Here is a 22,963-nt window from a genome sequence, read left to right on the forward strand (position 1 = left end):
GGCCGGGTGGGTTTGATTCGTTTCTATTTCTACAATGTGATGACTGCAATCTTAAAAAGAGTGAGAAAGTTTGCCTGAGAAAAAATTACTTTGTATAAGCGTACAGGGTAAATATTATAAATAAGTATGTCGTTATAAGCAGGTAACATTTTTGAAAATGATATGTTTATTTGATAGAAATTCACAAAGCATTGAGTAAAAACAATTATGCACCGTTCGTATCATAGACCACACCAACCTTCAAATACTTCTCATACAGTATAGAGTAAAATAGTCAAAAATATATATCACCCTGAGTCGTTGTTTTTTTACATTCATAAGTGTGTAGCTTTCATATCTTAAAATCTGAGTTACACGAACAAATATCTGTACACTCAATAGGAACTTGATATTGAATCAATGCAGTAAGCACTCTGGATTAAACTGCAAATCATCACAATTCAGTCCACTGCACATAAACATCGTAACAGTATTCAGTAGAAAAAGAATACAGGCATAAATAAACACGACACAAACAAATGATAACTAGTCATAATGTGCCACATAATGCAAAGAAGTATCGTTTCTGACTTTACAAATAAAGCTTTAAAGCAACAGGTGTGCACATTAATTTGCTTATTTTTCTGTCCAGATTCGATATGCACAATATAATATCCAAATAAAAGTAAACTGAAAATGTACTCCTCGTCAGGCCACCCAAGATGTAGGTGAGTGATTATTTTGATGCATTTATCATGGATGCACAAGTGATGTAATGCTACATTTCTCCGAATCTGTTCTGATGGAGAAACCAAAGTAACTACGTCTTGGTTGGCCTAAGGGCAAGTACATTTTTTAGCAAATTTTCATTTTTGGACAAACTACTATAAAAATACACACACACGCGCGCAAGCTTGTTATGAGACATAATACAAATGAATACGGGTATGGTCAATTTCTCCTTGCATTCCTAATCCAGACAAAGAAAAAACTGTGGATTATGTCCTGTTGCTTACGTCAGTATCATACGGACAGTTATATAGATGAAGGCACATCCAATACTGCAACATAAACAAAACTACAGCACTCAAAAAAAGAGAAGAGAAGAATGTGATAGTGCATATAGCATTACCAAGTTTCCTATAATACAATAAGCATATGCAATGCAAATGTTCATTTTCCTAGAGCTCTGCAAGGCTCCTATTCAGCAGTGCGTAGTAACATAACACCAAAAAACTGCTTTCAGTTCATCCACTGTGCAAAACTGCCAGTTGCTTGTATTAAGTTCAAAAACATATGAATATAGAATTACTCATTTTCCAATGTTCAAACATGTTGTCGAAAACAAAATATCATTAGTCAACTTACATTTTTTACATTACGTAAATACTGAAAATATGCAAAATGCAACTATAGTTTTTAGTGCATAGGCGATGGGACAAGAGCAACTGAAAAATTCAATCCCAGGTAGACTCTTCAATAAATTACCTGAGGTTTCACAAGAAATCACAAGGACTCGCTGGATCATGAAATCATTAACAGGATATTTACTTCTTTGAAGTGACAACAGCCTCAAAGTCAGCCTCAGGTCGTAAGACAGTTCTGATGAAATCCGAGAGCTTCCTAACCCTGCATGGACAACGACACCACTGAAATGTTCCCAGGTCCAGAAAGTCACTGAATAAAGTGTTTACTTTTGCACACAAAAAGCATTCTTGTATCCTAGTAAAATTACAGTTGAACCACTGATGTCATGTGGACTGTCCTCACTACCTTGGTCAGGGAACATTTCAGTTACACTGCTGTCAGCAAACCTTTGGATTTCATCAAAAATATCAAAGGCCTTCAGATGAAGTTCTTTGTTTGAGGGCAAAAAGATGTTTGAAAAGGCTGAGTGACAGTATACTGTTCCCGAACATGGAGGCGGGGTTTAGAGTAATGTAAACAGCAGCAGCAGTATGGTGTAATATTTGCTTGCTACCTTTCCGTTAATTCATTTCATGGTTTTGGAAAACTTGCATCTGATGTTTCTGTGTTGCTTTTTTGCATAACTCCGGGTCATTGACACAAGCTTCTTTGTAATTTCTTTGTAGAAATGAACTGCATTCACTGAATTTTAGATATAGTATTTAGTGACTTGGAGATGCTGCTCCCTTGCCCGAATGAGTCAAAGAAACCCTAAAAAGTTTGTTTAGCCGGTTTGAACCGACTCACTGAAGCTTCAAACTTCTCTTTGGCCTGATTTTGTTCGAAATTAAAATTTCAGTTCGTACTTCTATTTCGTTTGAAGTATATCGGGGCCTTTAGGGGAAGTAATTAATGACACAATTTTCTTTCTGAACTATTGAACTATTCTCTTTCGTTTTTTTTCAAAATGCAATTACTTCCCAGTGTGCAAAAACAGCTATAGGCCTAGTACCTACTTAAATCAACTTTTAGCTGGCTCTAATTTGTTCTCTTAAAATACAGTAGCGCTCTTGGACTTTAAACTGACACCTTCTGGCCTGGATGTATGTTTAGTGTTTCCCATTTTATGTAGAAATGAATATTTCCATCTCTACCTTTAAAAGACTGCAAATAAAGTGTGCTATTCGGAACAAAACCAAAATGTAATTTGAGTGCACATCACTTAAAATATCAAAAAGTGTTGTTATCATCAAAGCCTACTACAGTCCAGATAAATACGCTCTAATTCCAGGCTTTAGTTTTCAGCTAGTAATCTTCTTTTTGGGCAGGAAGGCACTAGTGATTTGGTTCATCACCACTAAGGCAGGAAAAAGTGGGAGGAGGAGGAATATATACCAGATTTTACCTGTCACCGATGCTTGAAACCAGTCAGAAAACATGGCTGACATGACAGTGACGGTGGCCAGCAAGTAGGCCACCAGACCACAGGTGGCGTGATACAGTCTCAACCGAGGAAAAGAGCGAGTGCTGACGAGTTTGGGGAAGAGGAGGAAGACGCCACAGATCGCCTGCAATATGGTAGCGACCATCGTAGCGACTCCCAGCAGGCTGTGCCAGGAAGTGAAGTGAGGGTGCTCTTTTATGTTCTTGCTGGCCACCATGAAGCAGAATCCAGTGGCTCCACACACCAGCAGCAGAGCCTGGATGAACCAGTGCAGGCGGACCTTCCACTTACGCGATTTGAAGCAGAACAGGCTGCCATCGGCGGAGAAAAGCAGGATCCCTTCTGTCATGCACAAACAGTACTAAAACAGAAGACAGAAACAGTGAAGCTTTCACGAACACCCTTAAAGGTACATTAAACAGCAAGCTATCAGAAAGAAAGGTACAAAAGTTGTCACTGGGGTGGTGCCTTATCAAAAAGGTACACTTTTGTACCTATTCGGTTCAGACGTGTACACTAATATGTACCTTTAAGGTACCAAAATAGAGCCTTGATCCATTGTTTTGGAACTTTATGTTAATAAGCATAAGTAGTGTGTAAAGCTACAATTATTTGCAAAAGACACAGAAGCAACATAGCCATTTACACCCGTCTAGTGTCTGTTCACACAGAAAAACAACAGGATGGATTTGGATGGAATAGCACCTTACTATTTATTATAGGACTATTTTCTATACTGTACATGCTTCAAAATGTGAGTTGACCTCTGTCAGGTCATGTCTCATCGTTAGTGTAGAATGTGTTATCTTCGTCATCAAGGTGAATGTAATCAGATTCCCACGGGAAAGCAGCTGAAGCTAATTCTTTTGTCTTTGTGTTTCAGCACACTCAATTCATTATTTACAAAAGACATGTTTTATTCATTCCCTGGGAGGCTGAACATCGCTGGGACAGAATGCATTATTAAAAACTCTACGACTGATTATGTATATAAAACATTATCCTTTTATCAGTATATGGCGGAAAATATGATACACTGCATGATATTGTATTGGGTATTTTAATATAGGAAGATTTACCCCAAGTGACATGCAGACAGGGTGCCATGAGAAGAGACCTGAAATGAATAAACACGGACGTTAAGGTAAAATAAACATTTGCAATATTTGATAAATAAAGAAATAAATATATGCATATATATATATATATATATATACACGTGTGTGTGTGTGTCATTAGTTTGTGGTCATATTACATACTTGCCACATTGCAAGTCCAAAAAGCATAGTTCTTTTTTGCACTTTTAAATTGAAATAGCCAAAAACTGTTAAATGACTGTGATACATCTTATCAAAAACATATAAAAATATTCAAAACCACTGTAATATCACAGTACTTGGATACACACTATGGTAGTGACTGATTAGTGTATTTATAACCCATGGTACTCAAAACCTCTTTAAACAATATTATAAAATTATGAAATAAAAGGTATTTTATTATATTGATAATAAAAAGGTATTCCTTGTAGTTATAGAAATAGTATGTAGAAATGAAAGGGGCATTTCTACTCCAAGACATATTCATGAATCAATGTAGGTCCATATTTAATATTAATCTGTCAGTTGTTGTATTTGTATTTTATGTTAATATTTATTACCAATACTTATGACACCATAAACTCTCATATCCTTGGACATACACCGTGGTATTCTTACGCTGAATTTCCATGACTGTAAATGCAAGCAGAGATGTTCAGAAGCGCAGTAACTCACTTGTTCCTGGTCTGGACAGTATGGATGCGAGAACGACCAGGCCCAGTGAGATGATGTGAGCAGCGAGCACAGCGGCTCTGCGCAGCCACACATAGAGCCAGAACTCCCGCATCCCGAGCCCCTCTCCCACCGCGCTGTACTCCACATCCGAAGACGAGCGCGTCCCTCTCGCCATTCCCGAGGTTTTACTCGCGGCTCAGGCTTTCACACGCGAGAATAAACCACACAACAGTAATGCATATTAACCGTCACTACAGCTGAGCTTTACAAAACCTGCTTTTTTTTTTCTATCCGAGACGCATAATACTTTAACTTAACTATCTGGGTGAAATTAAACGTGCTCTAGAAAGCTTGTTATTCCTGTTGGGTGCCATTTTCGTGTTTGTGACAGCGAGACTTGGAAACGCATTTCCTGGATTGGAGTATGATGAAGGACTGTTTCTTAATATTCATGAGCCATGCAGCTGCGATTGGAAGGTTACCAAGCAACGCGAACACGACGGCGTTAATATTCAACAGCAAGGCGTTCGCCATTGGTGAGCAGCCGAGGAACGTCAGCATGTCTGTTTAATATTCAAAAGGTACTTGATACGTAACCGTAATCTACTTATTTATTCACGAGCTAAGCTTTTGTCGGTGGAGGTACGCATGCGCAAGATTTTTAAAGCAAGAGAAGAAAACAGGGAGACCAATGTAATGAATAGGTTTACACAAAAACATTTTTTTTTTTGACTTTGAGGTGCTTTTAGGTTAAGGGTTGCACTCCTCTGACAAACAAATTCCCAGTAGCACTAAATAAAAATAAAAAATATATATATACATTTTATACACAATGCAGTCAAAGAGCTCAAACATCACTTAAAGAAAACCCCAAAAACACTATAGATGATTTTAAATATTACAACTATAAGTTTAAGACAAGACAAAAAAAAAAAAAAAAAAAAACCAGTGGTTTCTTTCTAATGTTATACTTTTGCATAAAAAAACAGGTTTCATCAAATTCACCCATTTACCATTTTTAAGAAAGAATATTGAATATCATAATATAATGAACGAATGAATGAATGAATGAATGTAGACAGTGCTGAGTATAAAGAATATTTTAATCCATTTTATAAACAACATTTACGTAGCAGCATTATTCAGTAGATTCTGAGGTATTTTCTGAATTCACAGAGAAATTCACTCCCCCATCTTGTTTCATACACCTCCACATACATACACAGACAGACACACAGACAGACAGACACATTCATAGTAGCTAAACATGCCATGCACACACACACACACACACACACACACACACACACACACACAATTCAAACATCCAGAGTCCTGCGTCCATAGTTCTATATGGTAGGGCTCACTCTTAGTGGCTTGTAAGGCTGGCACTCTCAGTGGTGCAATTTTGGCTGTGGAAAAAGGCAACAGAGAACAATTAATATAATAACTAATATTAACAACAGAACATTAGGTTACACTTTATTTTAAGGGTGTCTTTGTTACATCGTAATTATACATTTAAGTACATGTATTCACTATAGGGTTAGGACTGGGATTACTTTCATGTAATTATGCATAATCGTTACTATAATAGTAATTACATGTAACAAGGACACTTTAAAATGTCAGAGTATTACACTTAGAAATTATTCTAATATGCTGATTTGCTGAAGATATTTTTTTTATTTCATAAATGCTTAAAAAACTGGTACCAAACTTTTGAACAGATCTGTGTAAATTGCATTGTATGAATTCCATATAGTTACAGCACTCATATTTCAAATGTACCCTCATAACCAAATTCTACACATATGTTTGCAAAAAAAAAAAAAAAAAAAAAAAAGCTTTCAAAAGCTTTCTGAGCTGTAGACCGTTGGAATTTCTAGTTTGACAACAACAAACAGACATGCAGATATGGCTAATTTTCTATCCATCCAATTACAAATTGATCAAAAATAGTTGTTTTAAGACAAGAATGCATTTTGATTTTGAGTTTTAGTACTTGCATATAGCCAAACGTATTCATGTGCATTAGTTGTGCGGATATGGGACTGTTCACTTCACCCGTTATTATAATTACAATAGAAAGAATTCAGATCATTATAGTGTTCTTAAAGCTCGTTTTACTGGTAAAACTGCATGTCGTCATCCAAAGTCAATGAGTTTGAGGGTTAAAGTTGAAAGATATTAAGTAGGCATTGACAAATCTAAATGTTCGCTCACCTTTTGTGTGCTGAGTTTCTTCTCCCCTCCTATGGAGAGTCCCGCCCCTTTGCTTTCTTTCCAGGGATAGAAGCCAGAATGAGGGGAAGTGGGCAGCCGGTGGGGTTTGGAGGGTGGAGAGGAGCCGCTGCTCTTGCGCTTCTTCCCCAAAGCCTTGTGATCAAAGCTGGCCACCCTGCCGTGCAGTCCTGAGTCCACTCCTCGGCTGTGCGGGGCAGCGTCCGGGGGCGAATGGTGGCTCGCGGGGTGAGTCCTCTTAAAGGCCCACGAGGATGGAGCGTGGGGATCGGAGGGAGCGAGCTGGGAACGCGGCTTGCTTGCTGGTGAGAGCGAGCCGTTGGTTTGTCCGTGAGAGGCTGACGCCGGCGTTTTGCTGATGAGGGGACGCCCCTTGTTCTGAGACATGCAATTCTTATCTGGGCTGACAGTGTCCGACTCTTCAAAAGAGGCTTTCCGTTTGCGCAGAGCAGCGGCGTCCGGCGTGGTCGTCCGCTCTGCTTCCCTGAGACGCAGCTGCTGTTTGTTGGGGCGGCCGGAGGAGTTCTTGGGCCGACCGGGGCCCGACGGAGCGGGGGCTCGGCCGAGTTTAGAAGGCGGGGCCGTTGACTGGCCGCCCCCAGAGTTCTCTGACTTGCTGGTGGAGGAACTCTGCGTGGTGTTTGACTCCTTGCCTGGTCCGTGGGAAGAGTAGAAGGAAGTCTTGAGAGAAGTCGAATTGTGACTTCCTGCTTTCTGTTTGGAATGCTGGGAAATGGAGGAAGGAGAGGCAGGAACGGCTGCAGGCTTGGCTGGGGGACTCTGGGAGTGAGGATCTGATGCTTGAGGTATTTTTCTGCGAGTAGGAAAGGAATCAGGGGAGCCGAGATGAAACATTTGCTTTGGCATGCAGTGCAGGGAGTAAAAACACAGCTTTGTCAAACTGAAACAGGTTTTGTTAGGGACTGAAGCGCTAATGGAGATTAACCTTAGAGCTACTGGATCGGGCTCAGAGCAAGTGATCTGCAAGTGAATCTTATGAAACCTGTCCAGAACAAATCTTGTTTACATTCCATCCCAAAATCAAATAACACTTCTTTTTTTTAGGACAATTAGGTTGTTTTGAATTCTGTATTGTTGCAAAAATTAAACATTCATCCCCAAAATTATATTACTGAAATGCATCATTTTACTTGAAGTTGCTGCAATACAGCTATTTGTTAAAATGAGCACAAATAAATGCAGTCCCAATAAATAGTACCTTGATTAGCTCTTAAAACTATTTAAAGAAAATCCAATAATAATAAATTTAAACATTTTAATATTTGTTAAAATGTTTTTTCGTACTAAAAATTTCAAAGAGGTCAATTTAAGTACATGATAATTCTGCAACAATAAACAAACGTTGAGGACTTTATGCAAAACTGAGGTGAAATATCACTCGGCATGTTTGTAACAGGTTTCATAATGCATCTGGATTTCTTATATGAATTTTTGTGATTGTTATCTTTGTTGATTCTCATTGTTGTAATAATTATTGCAATCAGAAAAGTACAATATATAGACCACAAGCAATAATTAATAATAATGCAAATTTGAAAAAAGGAATAGAAATCTTAAAAGGAGATCTAAAAAGACAATCCCCTACTTACACTACTCGCCCTCATTTCAATCGTAATGTTCATTTATATTTGGAATTTATGAACTTATACCCAGAATGGTAAGGGGCACCATTCAAATATTCAATGCAACATCTTTGGGCACAAAAATTATTCCCACACTTAAGCAAAATTAAGGTTGAATCACCGATGTCACATGGACTATTTAAACAATGTCCTTGCTACCTTTCTGGGTCTTGAAAGTGTCAGCTGCATTGCCGTCTATGCAGGATCCGAAAGCTCTCGCATTTCATCAAAAATATCTCCATTTGTGTTCCAAAGACGACCAAAAGGTCTTACGGGTTTGGAACGACATGAGGGTGAGAAATAAAAGTTTCTATTTAATATACAACAATGAAAATCACATGACATGTTTTGTGAGATTTCCACAAAACCTGCGGCAGCTTTCGAGCATTTTGTCGACATCGTCACTCCGCTGTTTGTTTCTATGACAGGACATATGCTTACTTCCAGAGATGGGCGCTGAGGTGATTCTCCACCATGGCGCTCATGGCAGACCGCAAATGATGCAACCGTCGATCGAAAGTGAAGACACCATGACCCAGAGAATGACTCCCAAATGAACACAGCTGTAGAAGAAAGGCCAAAGATTAACACAAATACTCTTTCAATTATGTCCGTTTGAGAAGTCCCAGTAAAGTAAAGACCACAGACAATGTAATGTTTGAAGCCGACTTAACAACTGCACAACTTTGCTAAGCATATCCCTCACAGAGACGCTTGCCTTACAAGCACACTTCTATAACTCTTATTGCAGGATGTTACATAACGCAAGATGACGCTGCAGGAGTGTTTATCTGTACCACGGCTGGTTTGGGATGCCATGGAGTCGAGTGCCAGTCTGCGAGGTCATCATTCCCCTCTCCTTCACTCTCGTCGCCTGAGATGTGGGCCTGGGTGAGAGGAGAGTGTGGTCGTGTGCTGGCATCCTCCAGATGGGGTTTATCCTCCTCCACGCTTTCAGACAATGTGGGTGTTCTGCAACACAATCAGATGAACAGAAAACAAACAGGCAGTTGAGACCGTATGTGATCACCCATAAACACCCATACATATTAATAAATGTATTTATTTTCTTCTATTGATGTTTCTAACCTAAATGCAGGGCTGTTCGTCAGAGGTCTCCGGCAGAGAGGAGGTACAGGTGCATCTCGTGGAGGTTCTGGGCTTACGGTCGGAGCAGCTGAACTCTCTGGGGCCTGAGATACCCAAACACGAGCCTTCGAACTCATCTTCAGCTCTGCCACCAGCTGGTCAAAGTTTTTACTCCTGCCTTGCACCTTCCTGCGCTGATGAATGGAATGAATCTGGAGGAAAGAGGATGTTTTGTTAGATTTACATCGTTCATAAAACGTATGCTAACTGGTGAGTGCTAATGTTTTCATCCTGAATTAGGGTTTTGGCTTATGTAGAAAGGGACCGTGTAGTTTTAATACATAATTTGGAGGAAGTGCTTAACCATACGACTGCACAAAGCAAACAACGTGTTCTTCTCACTTTATGCACCAAAAATCATTTTATATAAACACTTGTGTGCCCTACATTTTGAACATCATTTAGATGTCGAGCAGTACATTTATTCTTCCTTTATTTCTTAAAACAAATGTTACCAAATATACACAATAACTAAAACTGTAAATATTGCATGATTTTAATACAGTTTTTATTAGACCATTTAATATACTTTCTAGAAACAGCTTCATAATCCATCCATATATTAATAACACATGACTATGAGCGCAGTAAGAGAGGTCATAATATTCTTTTATCAATTAAACACTTTTTTTAATTATTACTTTTTATCACTCAAAATTTGCATGTGCAAAATGTACAATGTCTTAGTAAATATAAAACAATGCAATTATTGCTGTTTATATATTGTTATATTTGTATTTTAGCTACCAGGTCTATAGATAGACAACATCTACTAATTTAACAAAAAAATCTGAAGTCATGCTACTCAAATGAAGTGAGGCTTTTCCTGTAATCCCTTCCCCATTTCCTGCCAGTCATGTCCGCTGAACTTCCTGTCTATCTACGCACTGAAACCAGTGTCCAAGGAATGGCTTCAATGCACAGAAGCAGGGCTGCATGATTATGAGAAAAATTACAATTGTTGATTATTCCCTTAAAATTGTAACTGCGCTTATTAAATTACAATTATCACAGTTTACACTGAACAGTGTTAATATCATTGTGGGCATTGTTTACATGAACATAAGCTGAAAACTCCCTAAATGAAAAGCCCTTATTGCTTTTTTTTTTATAGCATCAAGCCTTAAATGTCAGCTAAATATTATTTAAATAATAATAATAATAATAATAATAATAATAATAATAATAAAAGAGCTAAATGATGAATAGTATTATAATGTTGAAAATGAAAAACTAAACTAACTAAAAATAAAACAATGGATCTGCATCTGTCATTTTAATTGTGACAAGAAAATCGATTAAATGTGCATCTCTACTCTGAAGTCAAGACAGGATGTCCCTACTCCCACAAGAGTATTCCAGAATGAATGAAGATCAGTACACAATGTTGTTCACTATGATATGTGGAAGTGGTGGGCAACTCACATTGCAGGTCAAAAGTCGAGTACAAACTTTCTTTCTCTCAGGGTCCAACACACCACAGTGTTTGTCGAGGTCACATTCTTTTTCTGCAAGAAATGAGAAATATATTACATTATTCCGTTCTGGTATTAATTTTAGCCAAATGTTGATTATCAAACAAAAAGAATCAGTAAGGACTTACTGGAGACCATTTTGTACGTTCTCGGGCCACGGAGATGTCCGGAGGCGACAGGGGCCGAGGCAGCCTCGCCTCTCTGGGATTGAGGCCTTTCAGCTGAGGAAGGCCTATTGGGCGACGGGCCTCCGTGTGGCCATGGGGGGTCTCTGTGAGTGGGGGGAGGGGAGCTCCGCGTAGGTTCGATGGGAGGTGGCTGCTTGAAAACAGCTGATTCTGAATGACCCGAGTTTGAAGGTGAGTGCCTGGTGGAAAGATTATATACAATCTGTATAAAATATGACAACGCTACAACCACAAATTACACTGAATTGCTGAATGAATATTTGTTTCTTACTAATTTGAGATGCAAAAACGTAAATTCTATCATTATGTAACCTCGTGTAGTTCCAAAAGCGTAAAACCTTCGTTCACACAAAAATGAAGACATTTTGGATACAATCAGAGTTGATATTTTCCTTGTCTTCACGCTCAAAATGTATTCTCACAGTTTAATAGAATTATTGTTTTACCACCAATGTAACATGGATTATTTTTACAAAGTAAATTACTACCTTTCTGAGCCTCGCCGTCTATAAAGGATCAGAAAGCTTTTGGATTTTATAGAGAATGTCTTAATATGCATTCCAAAGATGAACGAAGGTCTTACAGGTTTGGAACAACATGAGGGGGATTAGTGACAATTTTCATTTTTGTTTCATTTAAGCGGACACACAACTATTTGGGTAAACCATTAAAGTGGATAATATAATTTTGAGGAAAAAAATAAATAAATAAACGCACACGGAACTCCATCAATGCACACTTCATACACCCTTTTAGCATTACCAGACTAGATCAGGTTATAGTAAATCTTACCAAACTCCATCTTTCGGAGGTTTGGAGTGTCTGAACTGAGGCGGTGTTGAGGGAGATTGCGGAGACGCCCTCGGAGGGCCGACGTTCTGGTTCCTGCCACTCCAAGAGGAGGCTCCGTGAGAGGGGGGTGTGTGTCCATGACGGGGCCTCTGCTGCTGAGGTGGAGGTGGGGTGGAGCGGAGGTGTGCATAGAGCTTACCCAGAGGGCCATGTCTCCTCTCGCAATGCTTCTCGAACGCCTGAGGCTTCACCACCTGACTGCAGTGACCGCAAACCACCAGATAGAAGTCATCGTGCCCAGGATAATGACCAAAGATGGACATATCTGCAGAAGCATGGCAAACAAGAGAGAAAATTAGCATATTATAATATTATTTTACAGCGCCTACTACTATTAATCCAATATATGATCATCGTAAGGTTATCAGTATTGGCTGAAAAGACTGCTGGCTGTACAATTAGGTTAAAACTCTTATTTTTAATAATTTAATATACGAATCAAATATTATACAGCGCTGTAGTTCATGAACCATTCCCGTCCACCCCCTCCCTCTCCCACTTCATGTTTATCGACTGAACTTTCAAAATAAAAAATGACAAAAAAAAAAAAAAAAAGTAAAAGTACGTTACCTACCTAAATGAAAAACATGAACTCCAAAGTTCATCATTAAAATCCCTTACAGAGAAATGTCAAATTTTAAAATATAGGAAAATATAGTTAGAATAGGTGTAGAATCTCAACAGCTGATGCCACAGTTTACGGCTAATATAAGGCCAATAGTCTGAATTCAAATAAATAGCAAGGTTTAAACTGAGTAATTTATCTGAATTCACCCTGTAACGCTGTAATAATAGCTCCTTTGAACTTAAACTACTAAAATTAAACACCGCATGAACTTGAATTTCGCCGAAGAACATGTGTATTAGTCACTGATAAGCTCTAAAAGTTGGACCTGACAGGAAGAACCACCATATTTTTAATGTCAAAAACGTCAAACCATCCAAACACCAGTCAATTAACAGGCTTATGTATCCGTCGCTCGGTTTATGCTAATACCCTTGAAATCAAAGGAAAATATGTTGCTCATACCCTCTTTCCTCAATGTCATGGTTTCCACCGTTTTTTTGCCATTCTTGCTGTATTCATCTCCATCGGACCCTATAAAAAATGGTTGGAGGAAGTTTGTTAGAACGGGTACATAAAACATGAGCATTATAGAAGAACAGACTTCCATGCGTTATCATCATTGCTGTAGCAACACAGCTCACATGGGCATCTTACATAAATCCAACCTTTTGAACCCACTATTTCAATGGGCTGTAACCATAGAAACCTTGAGAAGGACGTGAGCCCTCCAATAATCTAACCTATAATGGGTTCTTCAAAGATGGGACTATATTTGGTCCAGACTATGTGGTTACAGACTTATGCAATATACTGAGCCAAAACTGTGAGAAAAGGGGCCCGTGTTGAATCAAGCATGCTGTGGTGTTTAATGAGAGTCTTAATAAGAGAACCAGTCAATAGTTTTGGTTTTATTTTCCAAGATTTTCAGTGTAGAATGCAATCTGTGCCATGAACTGGTCATCTGTGAAGCACAAGCTCCTCTGTGGGTGGGGCCAAAATAAAAACTACCTGCATATGGTCCCAACACTATTAACTGCTTTGATAACGCGTCCGCCGACAAAAAAGGAGATTCGTGGTTTAGAACGGAGAGCGTTCATTTCATTTGAAGTTCCAAAACGAACGCGGAACACGTTCTATTATGACGACACTCATAAGAGAGAGAGCGCAAGCGCGTGACCCGGCCGGCGCTAGGACCCCGCAGGTTCTTTGTTTGGGTAACATGGTTCGGGATGCCGTGCCTTTTCCACGAAAAATAAAGCACATCCGTGAGACTTTTTGACGGTGGGTGAAGAAATAGCGGCGACGAAGTGCTCACTCACCCTCCGATGCTGTCAGGTTGGCTCTTTCCGTCCAGAAGCTCCAGCTTTGGCCCACGAAATCATCGAGACAAGGCACCCGCCGTTCCAGAGCAGCCATTACTTTAACTGCGCGTTCACGCACCGCCATCATCACTGCGCGGCAAAGCGCTGACGTCACACTGCGCGCACCCGTGGGTGGAGGGGGAACACGCGTGCGCGCGCACTTGTCATTTTTTTTCATGTGGTTTTTATTTCATTGCCATTATTACCACTTTGATTAACAGTATTTTTATTGAACAAAGGCATAACCCTACACAGATCCGTAATGCAAACCGAGTACAACAAAATGAAATTGAATAGAAACACTTTTTCATTCTGATTATATGAAAACACACGAACACATATTTCACTTCACATAAATTAATACCTTTCACAAGCGTTGTGTCCCTGGACCACAAAACCAAGGGTTAAGTTTTTTTTGAAATGGCTTAACACTGATGTATGGTTTTTATGATGGGACAATATTTGGCCGAAATACAACTATTTGGAATTCTGCAATCTGAGGGTGCAAAAAATGTAAATACTGAGAAAATCGTTGCTATGCATATTAATAATCAATAAGTAAGTTTTATTATATTGACGCTAGGACGTTTACAAAATGTCTTAATGGAACATGGTCCTTACTTAATATCATAATTTTCGGCTTAAAAAAACATCCTATACAATTTAATTTACTACTTAAGGCTGGTTTTATTGTCCAGGGCCAAAATTAAACATGGAAACCAAACAAAAATCTTAATGGTTCTAATATAAGCTTAATTTTCTCCACGTTTAGATCTTAACTAATCGTTCACGTTCCAGCTGAATTAGTGCCATATTCAAGACCTTTTTTAACCTTCTGCCGAAAAGAAACACGTACGTGACCACAGCAGTGTAATTGAGTTGAATTTATTATGTTTACAATACTACCATCTAGTGGTTACGTAGTAAACAGCAGCCTTTTGGAAATTAAACACGAACCAATATATACAGCTCTCCTCTTTTAACGCAAACCAGAACTGCTAACACCCTCGTGGAGATTTTCCTTAGGATAGAGATAGAAATCACAACAGCAAAAAAAAAAAAAAAAAGAGGCCTGTATTTTCCAGACGTCACAACCAATTTTGAGAATCACTCCAGGACAAAAAAAAAAGTCAATATGTGACCAGAGGAAAACGTAAAGATCTTTAAATGACACTATTGCTCCTCTTTTTTCATTCGCAATTATACTTCTTTTCCTATAATCATTTATATTAATATCTGTACGCGTTCAAGTCTACTTAAGTTGATTAAAAAGTTTAGATGTGGCATTAATTCGTTTCATTTTAGGATTAGAACAACTACTGATGATATTATAATAATAAAACTTGACAAAACAATTATTTTTTTTTTACCAAAACAAACTGCACGCAGATGATCACTGTTACTAAACAATCATTCTTTTTTTTTTTAAAGATTTAACTAAATTAAATGACAGAAACACTTCTTTTTGTAAAAAATAAGATGGTAAAACATGCCGCAAGATGCACAACATTAAATGTTTTTTTTTTTTTCTGTAAATATTAACATCAACCCATGTGATACAGACGCTTCATTTACAGTGGTGAGTCAAATAACAGCCAGATACAAATATCCACAGCATTACTACTCCAGCGGAAAAACAAACTAGCGTTTCCTCCTGATGAACAATGTCTAGTGTTGAATGGTTAACATGTCTCCCGATAGCAAATGAAATACGGCCTTTGGCGTAGTGATTTATTACCAAATAGCGCTTCAAAAAAAAAGAAGAATACGAGAGAATACGCACAAACATTTAAAATAAAAAGGTTACAGACGAAATATCAGAGGCTTTATGGCTGAAACTAAGGTGAATTTTTCAGTTTGTCCTTCCCTGACGAACGTAAGGCGACTCGGAAAAAACCTCCCATCAAGAACAAGGCACTTAAACCAATAAATAGTTATTAAAAACTACAAAGAACGGCTAGTTTCAAATCTCTAGAGCTAGATATTAGTGTGCTAGTGTTTTAAGCGCTCTGGAACATTTCAGCTGCGATGTCTTGTTTCTCATGAGGTCTGATTGTGTGGACTTTTAGAGTAACTGAAATGCAGGTCAAATTAATAGTAGTGAAAAACACCAATAACCTAGAACAAGTTTACTTCGAAGTCATAACTGAAATGCTACTGGTCTAATAAAATTTGGTTTGTTTGCTTGACAAAATTAGCTGACAGTGCCATTAAACAGACACTTAAAAAAAAAAAAAAAAAAAAAAAAAAAATGATATAATCCATAAAGAATTCAGCTTAGAGCATTTATAATGTAGTGAATTGCGATGCATGATGCTAGAAACGAAGCTCTTGCGTATCAAAGCGTAGTTTCTTTTCAACATGTGTCGGCATGAACAAACGGTGACGTCCTCTGCTTTATGAACAAATGGGGAGGAGAGGAAAAAGCCCGTCTCGTCTAATTAGGAGGTGGAGACTCCCGCCTCTTCGTTGGGTGGTGGATTGGCCGGCTTATGAAACGGAGTCTCCTTGTAGATGAACCAGCAGTTCCCCGCCCACAGTATCAGGTTTAGGAATCCAAAGAGCTGGAAGATGCGGGAAAAGAGAAAGATGCGTGTGATAATTCAGCTTCTTATTTCTGAAATGCGTGCATGCAATTTTAAGAGTTTTTCGACCTTGCATGCATGTCAACCTGTTGCTGGGGACTCGAAATCAAAATATTAACCTTTCATAACCCATAAGGAAACTTTAATGAAATCTCTCTGGCAGTGTTGCCAAGTCCATGTTTTCCTGTGAAATTGGGTTTTAACATCGTTACCGTGGGCTTTTTTTGTTTGTTCGTGGGTTCAAAAAGTGATCCCTATAACGTAATATTTAACCTCTGGAAAACTATGGAAATCCCCAATAAAATTAGTGTTTTGGCTATCGAATGGATTTATTGTGAAAACCTGGCAGCTTTGCTTTTTTTGGATATATTTTTTGGATTTTTATCAAAAGATCTCGATCCTCTTCAGAAGACGAATGAAGGTCTTGCAGGTTTGGAACAACATGATGGTGAGCAACTGAAGATATTTTAATTTATGTTTGAACTATCTCACCCAAAAACACGATGCAACGCAATACAATGATGTTTGATAAAGACGAAGAAATAAGCATTCCTTAAAAATACCAGCTAAAAAGTGTGAACTATCAATTAGACAACAAAAGGGATATAGTAGATGGTGTGCAACAGGTTTTTCAGAAACGTTTTGATCATTTATTTCATATTTCTGCTTAAAGTTTTAACAGTTAGTAATCGCACTTACCACAGAAGAGTTGAGGCGACCCATTGAAGGGTAGCTCTTCACCTCACATTTATCGGAAGGCAGACACGCCAATATTAGCCTCTCGGGATCCGTAGCGTATTTGACATCTGTTAAACCTTTTCCCCAGGCTGAGGAACAAACCAGCCACAAGAAAGCAAAGATCCCAGTAACAATCAGATCCTGGAGAGGAAACAGAGGAAAGTTTGGGACAGCAATCCTTGTTCGTGGAAACGGTAGGGATACAAATATTCTGATAAGTAGCTGTCAAAAGGAAATGTGCAAAAATAGGCCAACAGATGAAAGAACATTTATTTATTTATGATACATAGATATGTTAATTTGTAAATATGTATATTATGTATATAAAGCATATTTTTATTTTATTTATTTTTTTATTTTATATTTATTTATTTATTTTTTGTTTGTTTTTGTTTTTACTTTGTACTTTGTAATTGGATAAAGCACTTTGTTAATTATTTGGAAAAGTTTGCAAATAAATAATTTTAAAATAAATAAATATAGGTACAATTAATTCAATAAAGCTCTTATTTACAACCATATGTAAAAATATTTACTATCTTATTTATTATCTACTAGAAAACACTCACATTGGTTGGGACAAAGATAATTTTGTTCCAACTGTGTCACGATATTTATGCCAAGTGCAATTAAAAATACAATACAAAAACTCCACTAATGGTAATGAAATGAATGCTCCGTCACAGCAGTATTTCCTACTAAGAAAGGAGTGATGACTCACAATGACGGGGCCGCGGTTAGACTCCCTGTAAACATGCTGGTAGCCCAAGTACAGGATGATTGTGAAAGTACAGTACAGAAAGCCCAAGACGCCCACACAGACGAAGAACTCAGCCGAGGAGGAGAAATCTCCCTGCAGGTACGTCGTGTTCTTGCTCTGATTGCAGTGATGAATCTCATACGGCTGACTCGGGAGCCTAGTGAGTGAAATTCACACTAGCGCTCAGTTTAACTGATATACATATGGATTACTTGTCGCCTGACTAACAGCAGGACAGCATATATGCTGAAATAATTTATATATGAATAATGTTTTTAAATAATTTATAGAGGAGATCTGGATGCTTACCTAAAAGGATATCCGAAGTTAACAACGACATCTTTTTTACCTCCACAATCAGTAGTGAATTGAGTAGATCCAACATAACCACCAGTGGTGGCAAAGGCACAAATGGTGAAGATCTAAAAACATAATCATGATAATTAGACATTTAGAAAACAGCATTTTTACATTTCTACACAGCAGCTGTCATGCATCTGTCGTCATTTAGCTGTTTTGATATTATCAGCATTGAAACTGTGTTATTTCCGTATCGTAGAAGTAATAATATAGCCTTTTCTAATGTATCGATTTTTTTGACTTTCCATTTCATTACAGATGCAATTCTGTTTTGTAAATTCTACTAGTTTTTATTCCATTTCGTTTCAGTTTTAATACATTTTAGCGATCCTTTTTAACTAAATTATTATTTTTTTTAATTGTACGGTTTTAGGTTTGTGTGAAAAAGTGAGCATTACTCCGCATGCAAGAATCAGGTTTTTCGGAATTTTCCAAAGCGCCAAAAGTAACAAAGAGATGCAGCCTAATTAGGGAGCATGCTCAAACACGTCATATTAAGAGCGCCGTCTTCAGACAACATCTGTAAACGATCCTTCAACGCTTTTGCCCTCGCTGACTCGCGCATATCCTGGCGCGTGGTTTGCTTTTTTTTCCTTTTACAAACGCTCCACTTCCACACAGGAAGCGGCTTCCGCAGACATTTGTGAGAGTCGCTACAGTAGCGCAGCTTTGATTTATGGATTTTGCAGCCATTTTCCCCAGCGTTCTCTCCGGCCAATCTTTCCTCTCTCTTCCAAGGTGTTTTGGTGTGAAAAAGTGACAGGATCCATAGCAAATCACGTTAAAGTGGCGCTTAAGAGCCCTACGGGGGAACAGGAGAACACTGCGGATCTTAGATTTGGCAAATTGTGAGAAACACCTTCATATCATTTCAAGCTATAGGAGAGAACATTCATTTTTGGGTGATCTATATCTTCAAAGACTCTACTCACAGCCTGAGTCGGTGGAAGTGAAGCACAAATATTCAAACCAAGTTAAAGTTCAACCTTTCTTTTCCATTCCAGCCACATATTAAAGAATTCCAAGGACTGTTTGATCACTGAAGTGTCTCTGTGGAACCCCTGTTTAAGAAACAATGAAGGATCTCCTGAGAAGCGGTTGCTGTTACACGGGAGAAACAATAGTGGGATGCAGAACTTCCCTCCAGAACAGAGTCTTTTGTGAGAAGTCCATTCTCAATATGCCGCTGTTTGAAATTGGTTAATGCTATGAAAAAAAAACAAAAAAACGAATGCGGTTTGTGAACTGTGAATTGAATACAGGTTTGGATCTACTTGAGGGTGAGCAAATGAGGACTGACTTAACTTTTAAACTGTTTTCTCTAAATATTTTATCCTCAGACCCCGGTCTGTGTTGCACCCCAAAATGATTGTAAAAATAGCCCTACACTTTCGCTTCCAAGAAAATCCAAGCGTGGGTGTGCGATCTTCACCCCAAGCAGGACTTTGGCTTCGTTCCCGTTGAGCGTGAGGTGCAGGTGCTTGGCACGGAGAAGCACAGCGGGCCAGCTAAAGGGTGCCTGGCACCAAACAGAACCGCATGGCGTGCCCATGCCACGTTCAGGCTGGAATGCACACCTACACGCAGCAAGTGACTATTAAAAGAGCGCCTTTGTGTGAATGAACCATTCGCGACACCACCGCCGACGCGATCTGACGTCGGTTTACCTGTTAACAACCAAAGCTTCCTCTCCATTGTTGCATTGCTGCTGGGATCTGGGGTTGCGGCGGTCAAAAGCAAAAACAGGACTGCAGACACACGCTGATTTTGAAGGGAGTGGCTGACATTCTTGCTTTACAAGTAGAAAATGTGTCAAACCGCTCGTTTCCTCAGATTTTACTCAATTCATGACATTCTTGAGAAAAGTGCTTATGAATGCATATAAGCCACATCCCCCTCCACATTAAAGCCCTTTTATGCAACTAACAGCATATACTTGTGTGTGTGTGTGTGTGTGTGTGTGTGCACAAAGACACACAAATGTATGCTGCTAGTCAAAAGATTTTTTTTTTTAATGGTTTTGTAAAACAAGTATGCATTTATTTTTTAAAAAGTAAAAGCTGTGAAATATTACAATCGAAAAAAAAACTATTCCTATTTTTAAAAGTGTCATTTTCAGCATCAACAATCTAGTCTTCTGCGTCACCTGATCCCTCAGAAATCATTCTAATATGGTGCTCAAGGAAACGTCTTATTACTATTGATGTCGAACCCAGCTGTGCTGCTTCATATTTTTGTGGAAACTGTGATACGCTACCATTTCAAATGTAGGCGTAACATTTATTTTGAGATGAGACACAAAAGATCTCCGTTTCAAATAAAGAATCTGCCAAAACGTCACAATTTCCACCAAAATGCGGCAAAAACTCAATATTGATATTGATAAGAACCAAATCATATTGCACTAAGTGCTGGGTGAAAGAGAATAAAAGGGTTTCGCTGGTACAACCTACAGCTTCATTTACACCTTATAAACTTGTGTTATCTGGTGCTGGGGGTTTGGAATGTCTGGAGTTATTTCCGATGAGCTTGTGATGTGTCCCCGAAGCAGAACCTGCGCTGTCTGGATTAAGTTGCAGAAGTGACATTACTTCCATATGAAGGATCCCAAACAACACACCACTGTGTCAAATTACACCGTGCCTTTTGTCTAACGCCTTACATGTTCACCTTGCAAAGGCGAAGAAAAAATTGTGTGCAAAGTGCAAATGTTTACAAAGGTACAGGCCAAAGTGAAAGAGACGTAGACATTCCAGGTAAGACACACACACATACACACACACACACACACACACACAGATACAAATTCAGTTAGCCAACATCTAATAAACTGTGTGCTATTTGAGCAACAGCAGCTGGGATTCTTTTCTGTAGATACAACATCACTTCTAAAAATGATCTTGGCTGGTTTTCAGAGCTGTCAGATATTTACGCCAGCGAGCGGTAGAGTTTCACATATCAACACTGAATTTTGTGGCAGTTCGTTTTTTACTTCCGGCCTTCCGAAGCGCATCAGACTAGCTGGATCGAATTTCGGTCTAGTCTACGATTAAACGGAGGACAAACAAAAATATATTTAGCTCGCGAGTCGAAGTGGTTGAGGTTCTCTCGCGAAGAAAGCTTTATTTTGCTCTCAATCTATTCGATTTTGCGAAACTTTATCAGATTGACATTAAAAGCTGAAGTTAATTTCCTATCCAGCCTGATTTCTTAGTAGGTTAATGAGCTCAAGGCCTAGTTACCCACATCAGTCTGAGAACCCTGCGGATAGGTGTGTTTTATAGCTTTTATAGATTTTCCATTGTTTGCAGTGGTATATTTAGTATTAGACTAAAGTCCACCACAGAAGCCTCTTAATGCGCATGTGGGAAACAGGACTATCTTGGTTGCTCCTACCGTTGGCAATGTAAACATCATTTAATTCTCAAGGGACTCTGCAAGGCAGGACTTGTATAAATTTGCATGCATTTGTATGTTTGAGAAGGTTTCTACAGCACATATCCCATCACATGACACGCCTAAAGACGTCTGTACGCTTAGATGACCTTAACAGTGGAAAGTATAGCAATATTGCTCCATTATTTTGACATGGGTGTTGCCCCTTATATTGACAAAACAGCACCATATGTGACTGAAACGTGTTATCGATTAAGGTACATTTATATAGCGTTTAAATACATGTATAACTACCTATGAGATATCAAAAAGACACAATGTGACATCTGTGCCTGTTGAGTGATCGCAGAAACTCACCCATTCCAGGATTCGGATGAATCCCAGGGGCTCTTTCACCGGTCCCAAATCCAGACTAAACCCCGACGTGATTTTCTGCAAATGGAGAAATTAAGGATGAAACCCTCGACTTGATTTTCCTGAGGGGGGAAAAAAACCCGAAGATCGCCAAACCGTTGCTAGTTTATTACCTGCACGATTTCCATGTTTTGGGTGTGTTTTTATATTAACGCTGATAGACAAGACTTCGATTCCGGGATAGTTTCCGAGCTCGTTGTTGACAGAAGAAAAAGACACGAGAAAACGACATTCAAGGTTTTCGATAGCGGGAAAAACAGGACTTATGTCGAGCAACTTGTCAAACTTTCTACAGCGAGACACGTGATTTCAACTTTCTCTTAAAGTGACACAGACGGGTAAATTCACTGCGGTGTTGCCAGATCCTCCGGGAACATGCACGGAATAGGCCCAAATAAGCTAAAGTTTTATTTTGTTGTTGTGTTTTGGCTTCTAGTTGATAATTGACTTTGTTTCGTTGATTGATAAAACAGTATTTTATCAAGCAAAAAGTATAACTTCACTTACAGTGCAAAGTAAACATGTTTAAAATTCTTCCTGTTTATATTATTATTACCCATTTAAAAAAAATCTCATTTACAGGACACCAAAGTATATTTTTAGCTATAATATAATTTCGTCGAAA

The 22,963-nt window shown here is 38.6% G+C and overlaps 3 protein-coding genes across 3 annotated transcripts; all 3 read right to left on the reverse strand.

Moving 5' to 3' along the window:
- Window positions 1-143: 143 nt before the first annotated feature.
- On the reverse strand, window positions 144-5,042 carry LOC122353986 (probable transmembrane reductase CYB561D1). Its single transcript, XM_043251939.1, has 3 exons — window positions 4,606-5,042; window positions 3,910-3,947; window positions 144-3,191 (listed from the first exon to the last, which is right to left on the reverse strand). The coding sequence occupies exons 1-3, from the start codon at window positions 4,778-4,780 to the stop codon at window positions 2,688-2,690; spliced, it is 717 nt and encodes a 238-aa protein (XP_043107874.1). The 5' UTR covers window positions 4,781-5,042; the 3' UTR covers window positions 144-2,687.
- Window positions 5,043-5,690: 648 nt separating this feature from the next.
- On the reverse strand, window positions 5,691-14,199 carry atxn7l2a (ataxin 7-like 2a). Its single transcript, XM_043251697.1, has 10 exons — window positions 14,044-14,199; window positions 13,187-13,255; window positions 12,097-12,421; window positions 11,245-11,483; window positions 11,067-11,149; window positions 9,582-9,793; window positions 9,290-9,464; window positions 8,934-9,055; window positions 6,832-7,663; window positions 5,691-6,017 (listed from the first exon to the last, which is right to left on the reverse strand). Exons 1-10 carry the CDS (start codon window positions 14,171-14,173, stop codon window positions 6,000-6,002), a joined length of 2,205 nt encoding a protein of 734 aa, XP_043107632.1. The 5' UTR covers window positions 14,174-14,199; the 3' UTR covers window positions 5,691-5,999.
- A 755-nt stretch (window positions 14,200-14,954) lies between these two features.
- On the reverse strand, window positions 14,955-22,665 carry sypl2a (synaptophysin-like 2a). Its single transcript, XM_043251699.1, has 6 exons — window positions 22,452-22,665; window positions 22,282-22,356; window positions 18,478-18,590; window positions 18,130-18,325; window positions 17,370-17,549; window positions 14,955-16,649 (listed from the first exon to the last, which is right to left on the reverse strand). The coding sequence occupies exons 1-6, from the start codon at window positions 22,464-22,466 to the stop codon at window positions 16,527-16,529; spliced, it is 702 nt and encodes a 233-aa protein (XP_043107634.1). The 5' UTR covers window positions 22,467-22,665; the 3' UTR covers window positions 14,955-16,526.
- Window positions 22,666-22,963: the final 298 nt, after the last annotated feature.

This window comes from Puntigrus tetrazona, chromosome 11 (assembly GCF_018831695.1).
Source record: "Puntigrus tetrazona isolate hp1 chromosome 11, ASM1883169v1, whole genome shotgun sequence".
NCBI classification, from domain to species: domain Eukaryota; kingdom Metazoa; phylum Chordata; class Actinopteri; order Cypriniformes; family Cyprinidae; genus Puntigrus; species Puntigrus tetrazona.

What these genes read in the sequence shown, in the direction of transcription:
- atxn7l2a (XM_043251697.1), bottom strand. Translation starts at nt 14,173, where the DNA reads ATGATGGCGGTGCGTGAACGCGCAGTTAAAGTAATGGCTGCTCTGGAA. An exon ending in CCTCCGAAAGATGGAGTTTG is followed by an intron (nt 11,484 to 12,096) that starts GTAAGATTTACT and finishes TCTTTCCACCAG; the next exon opens with GCACTCACCTTCAAACTCGG. An exon ending in CTCGACTTTTGACCTGCAAT is followed by an intron (nt 9,794 to 11,066) that starts GTGAGTTGCCCA and finishes TCTTTCCTCCAG; the next exon opens with ATTCATTCCATTCATCAGCG.
- LOC122353986 (XM_043251939.1), bottom strand. Translation starts at nt 4,780, where the DNA reads ATGGCGAGAGGGACGCGCTCGTCTTCGGATGTGGAGTACAGCGCGGTG. An exon ending in ACTGTCCAGACCAGGAACAA is followed by an intron (nt 3,948 to 4,605) that starts GTGAGTTACTGC and finishes TATTCATTTCAG; the next exon opens with GTCTCTTCTCATGGCACCCT. An exon ending in CTGTCTGCATGTCACTTGGG is followed by an intron (nt 3,192 to 3,909) that starts GTAAATCTTCCT and finishes CTTCTGTTTTAG; the next exon opens with TACTGTTTGTGCATGACAGA.
- sypl2a (XM_043251699.1), bottom strand. An exon ending in TCATCCGAATCCTGGAATGG is followed by an intron (nt 18,591 to 22,281) that starts GTGAGTTTCTGC and finishes TTATGTTTTTAG; the next exon opens with ATCTTCACCATTTGTGCCTT. An exon ending in CTAACCGCGGCCCCGTCATT is followed by an intron (nt 17,550 to 18,129) that starts GTGAGTCATCAC and finishes TTTCCTCTCCAG; the next exon opens with GATCTGATTGTTACTGGGAT.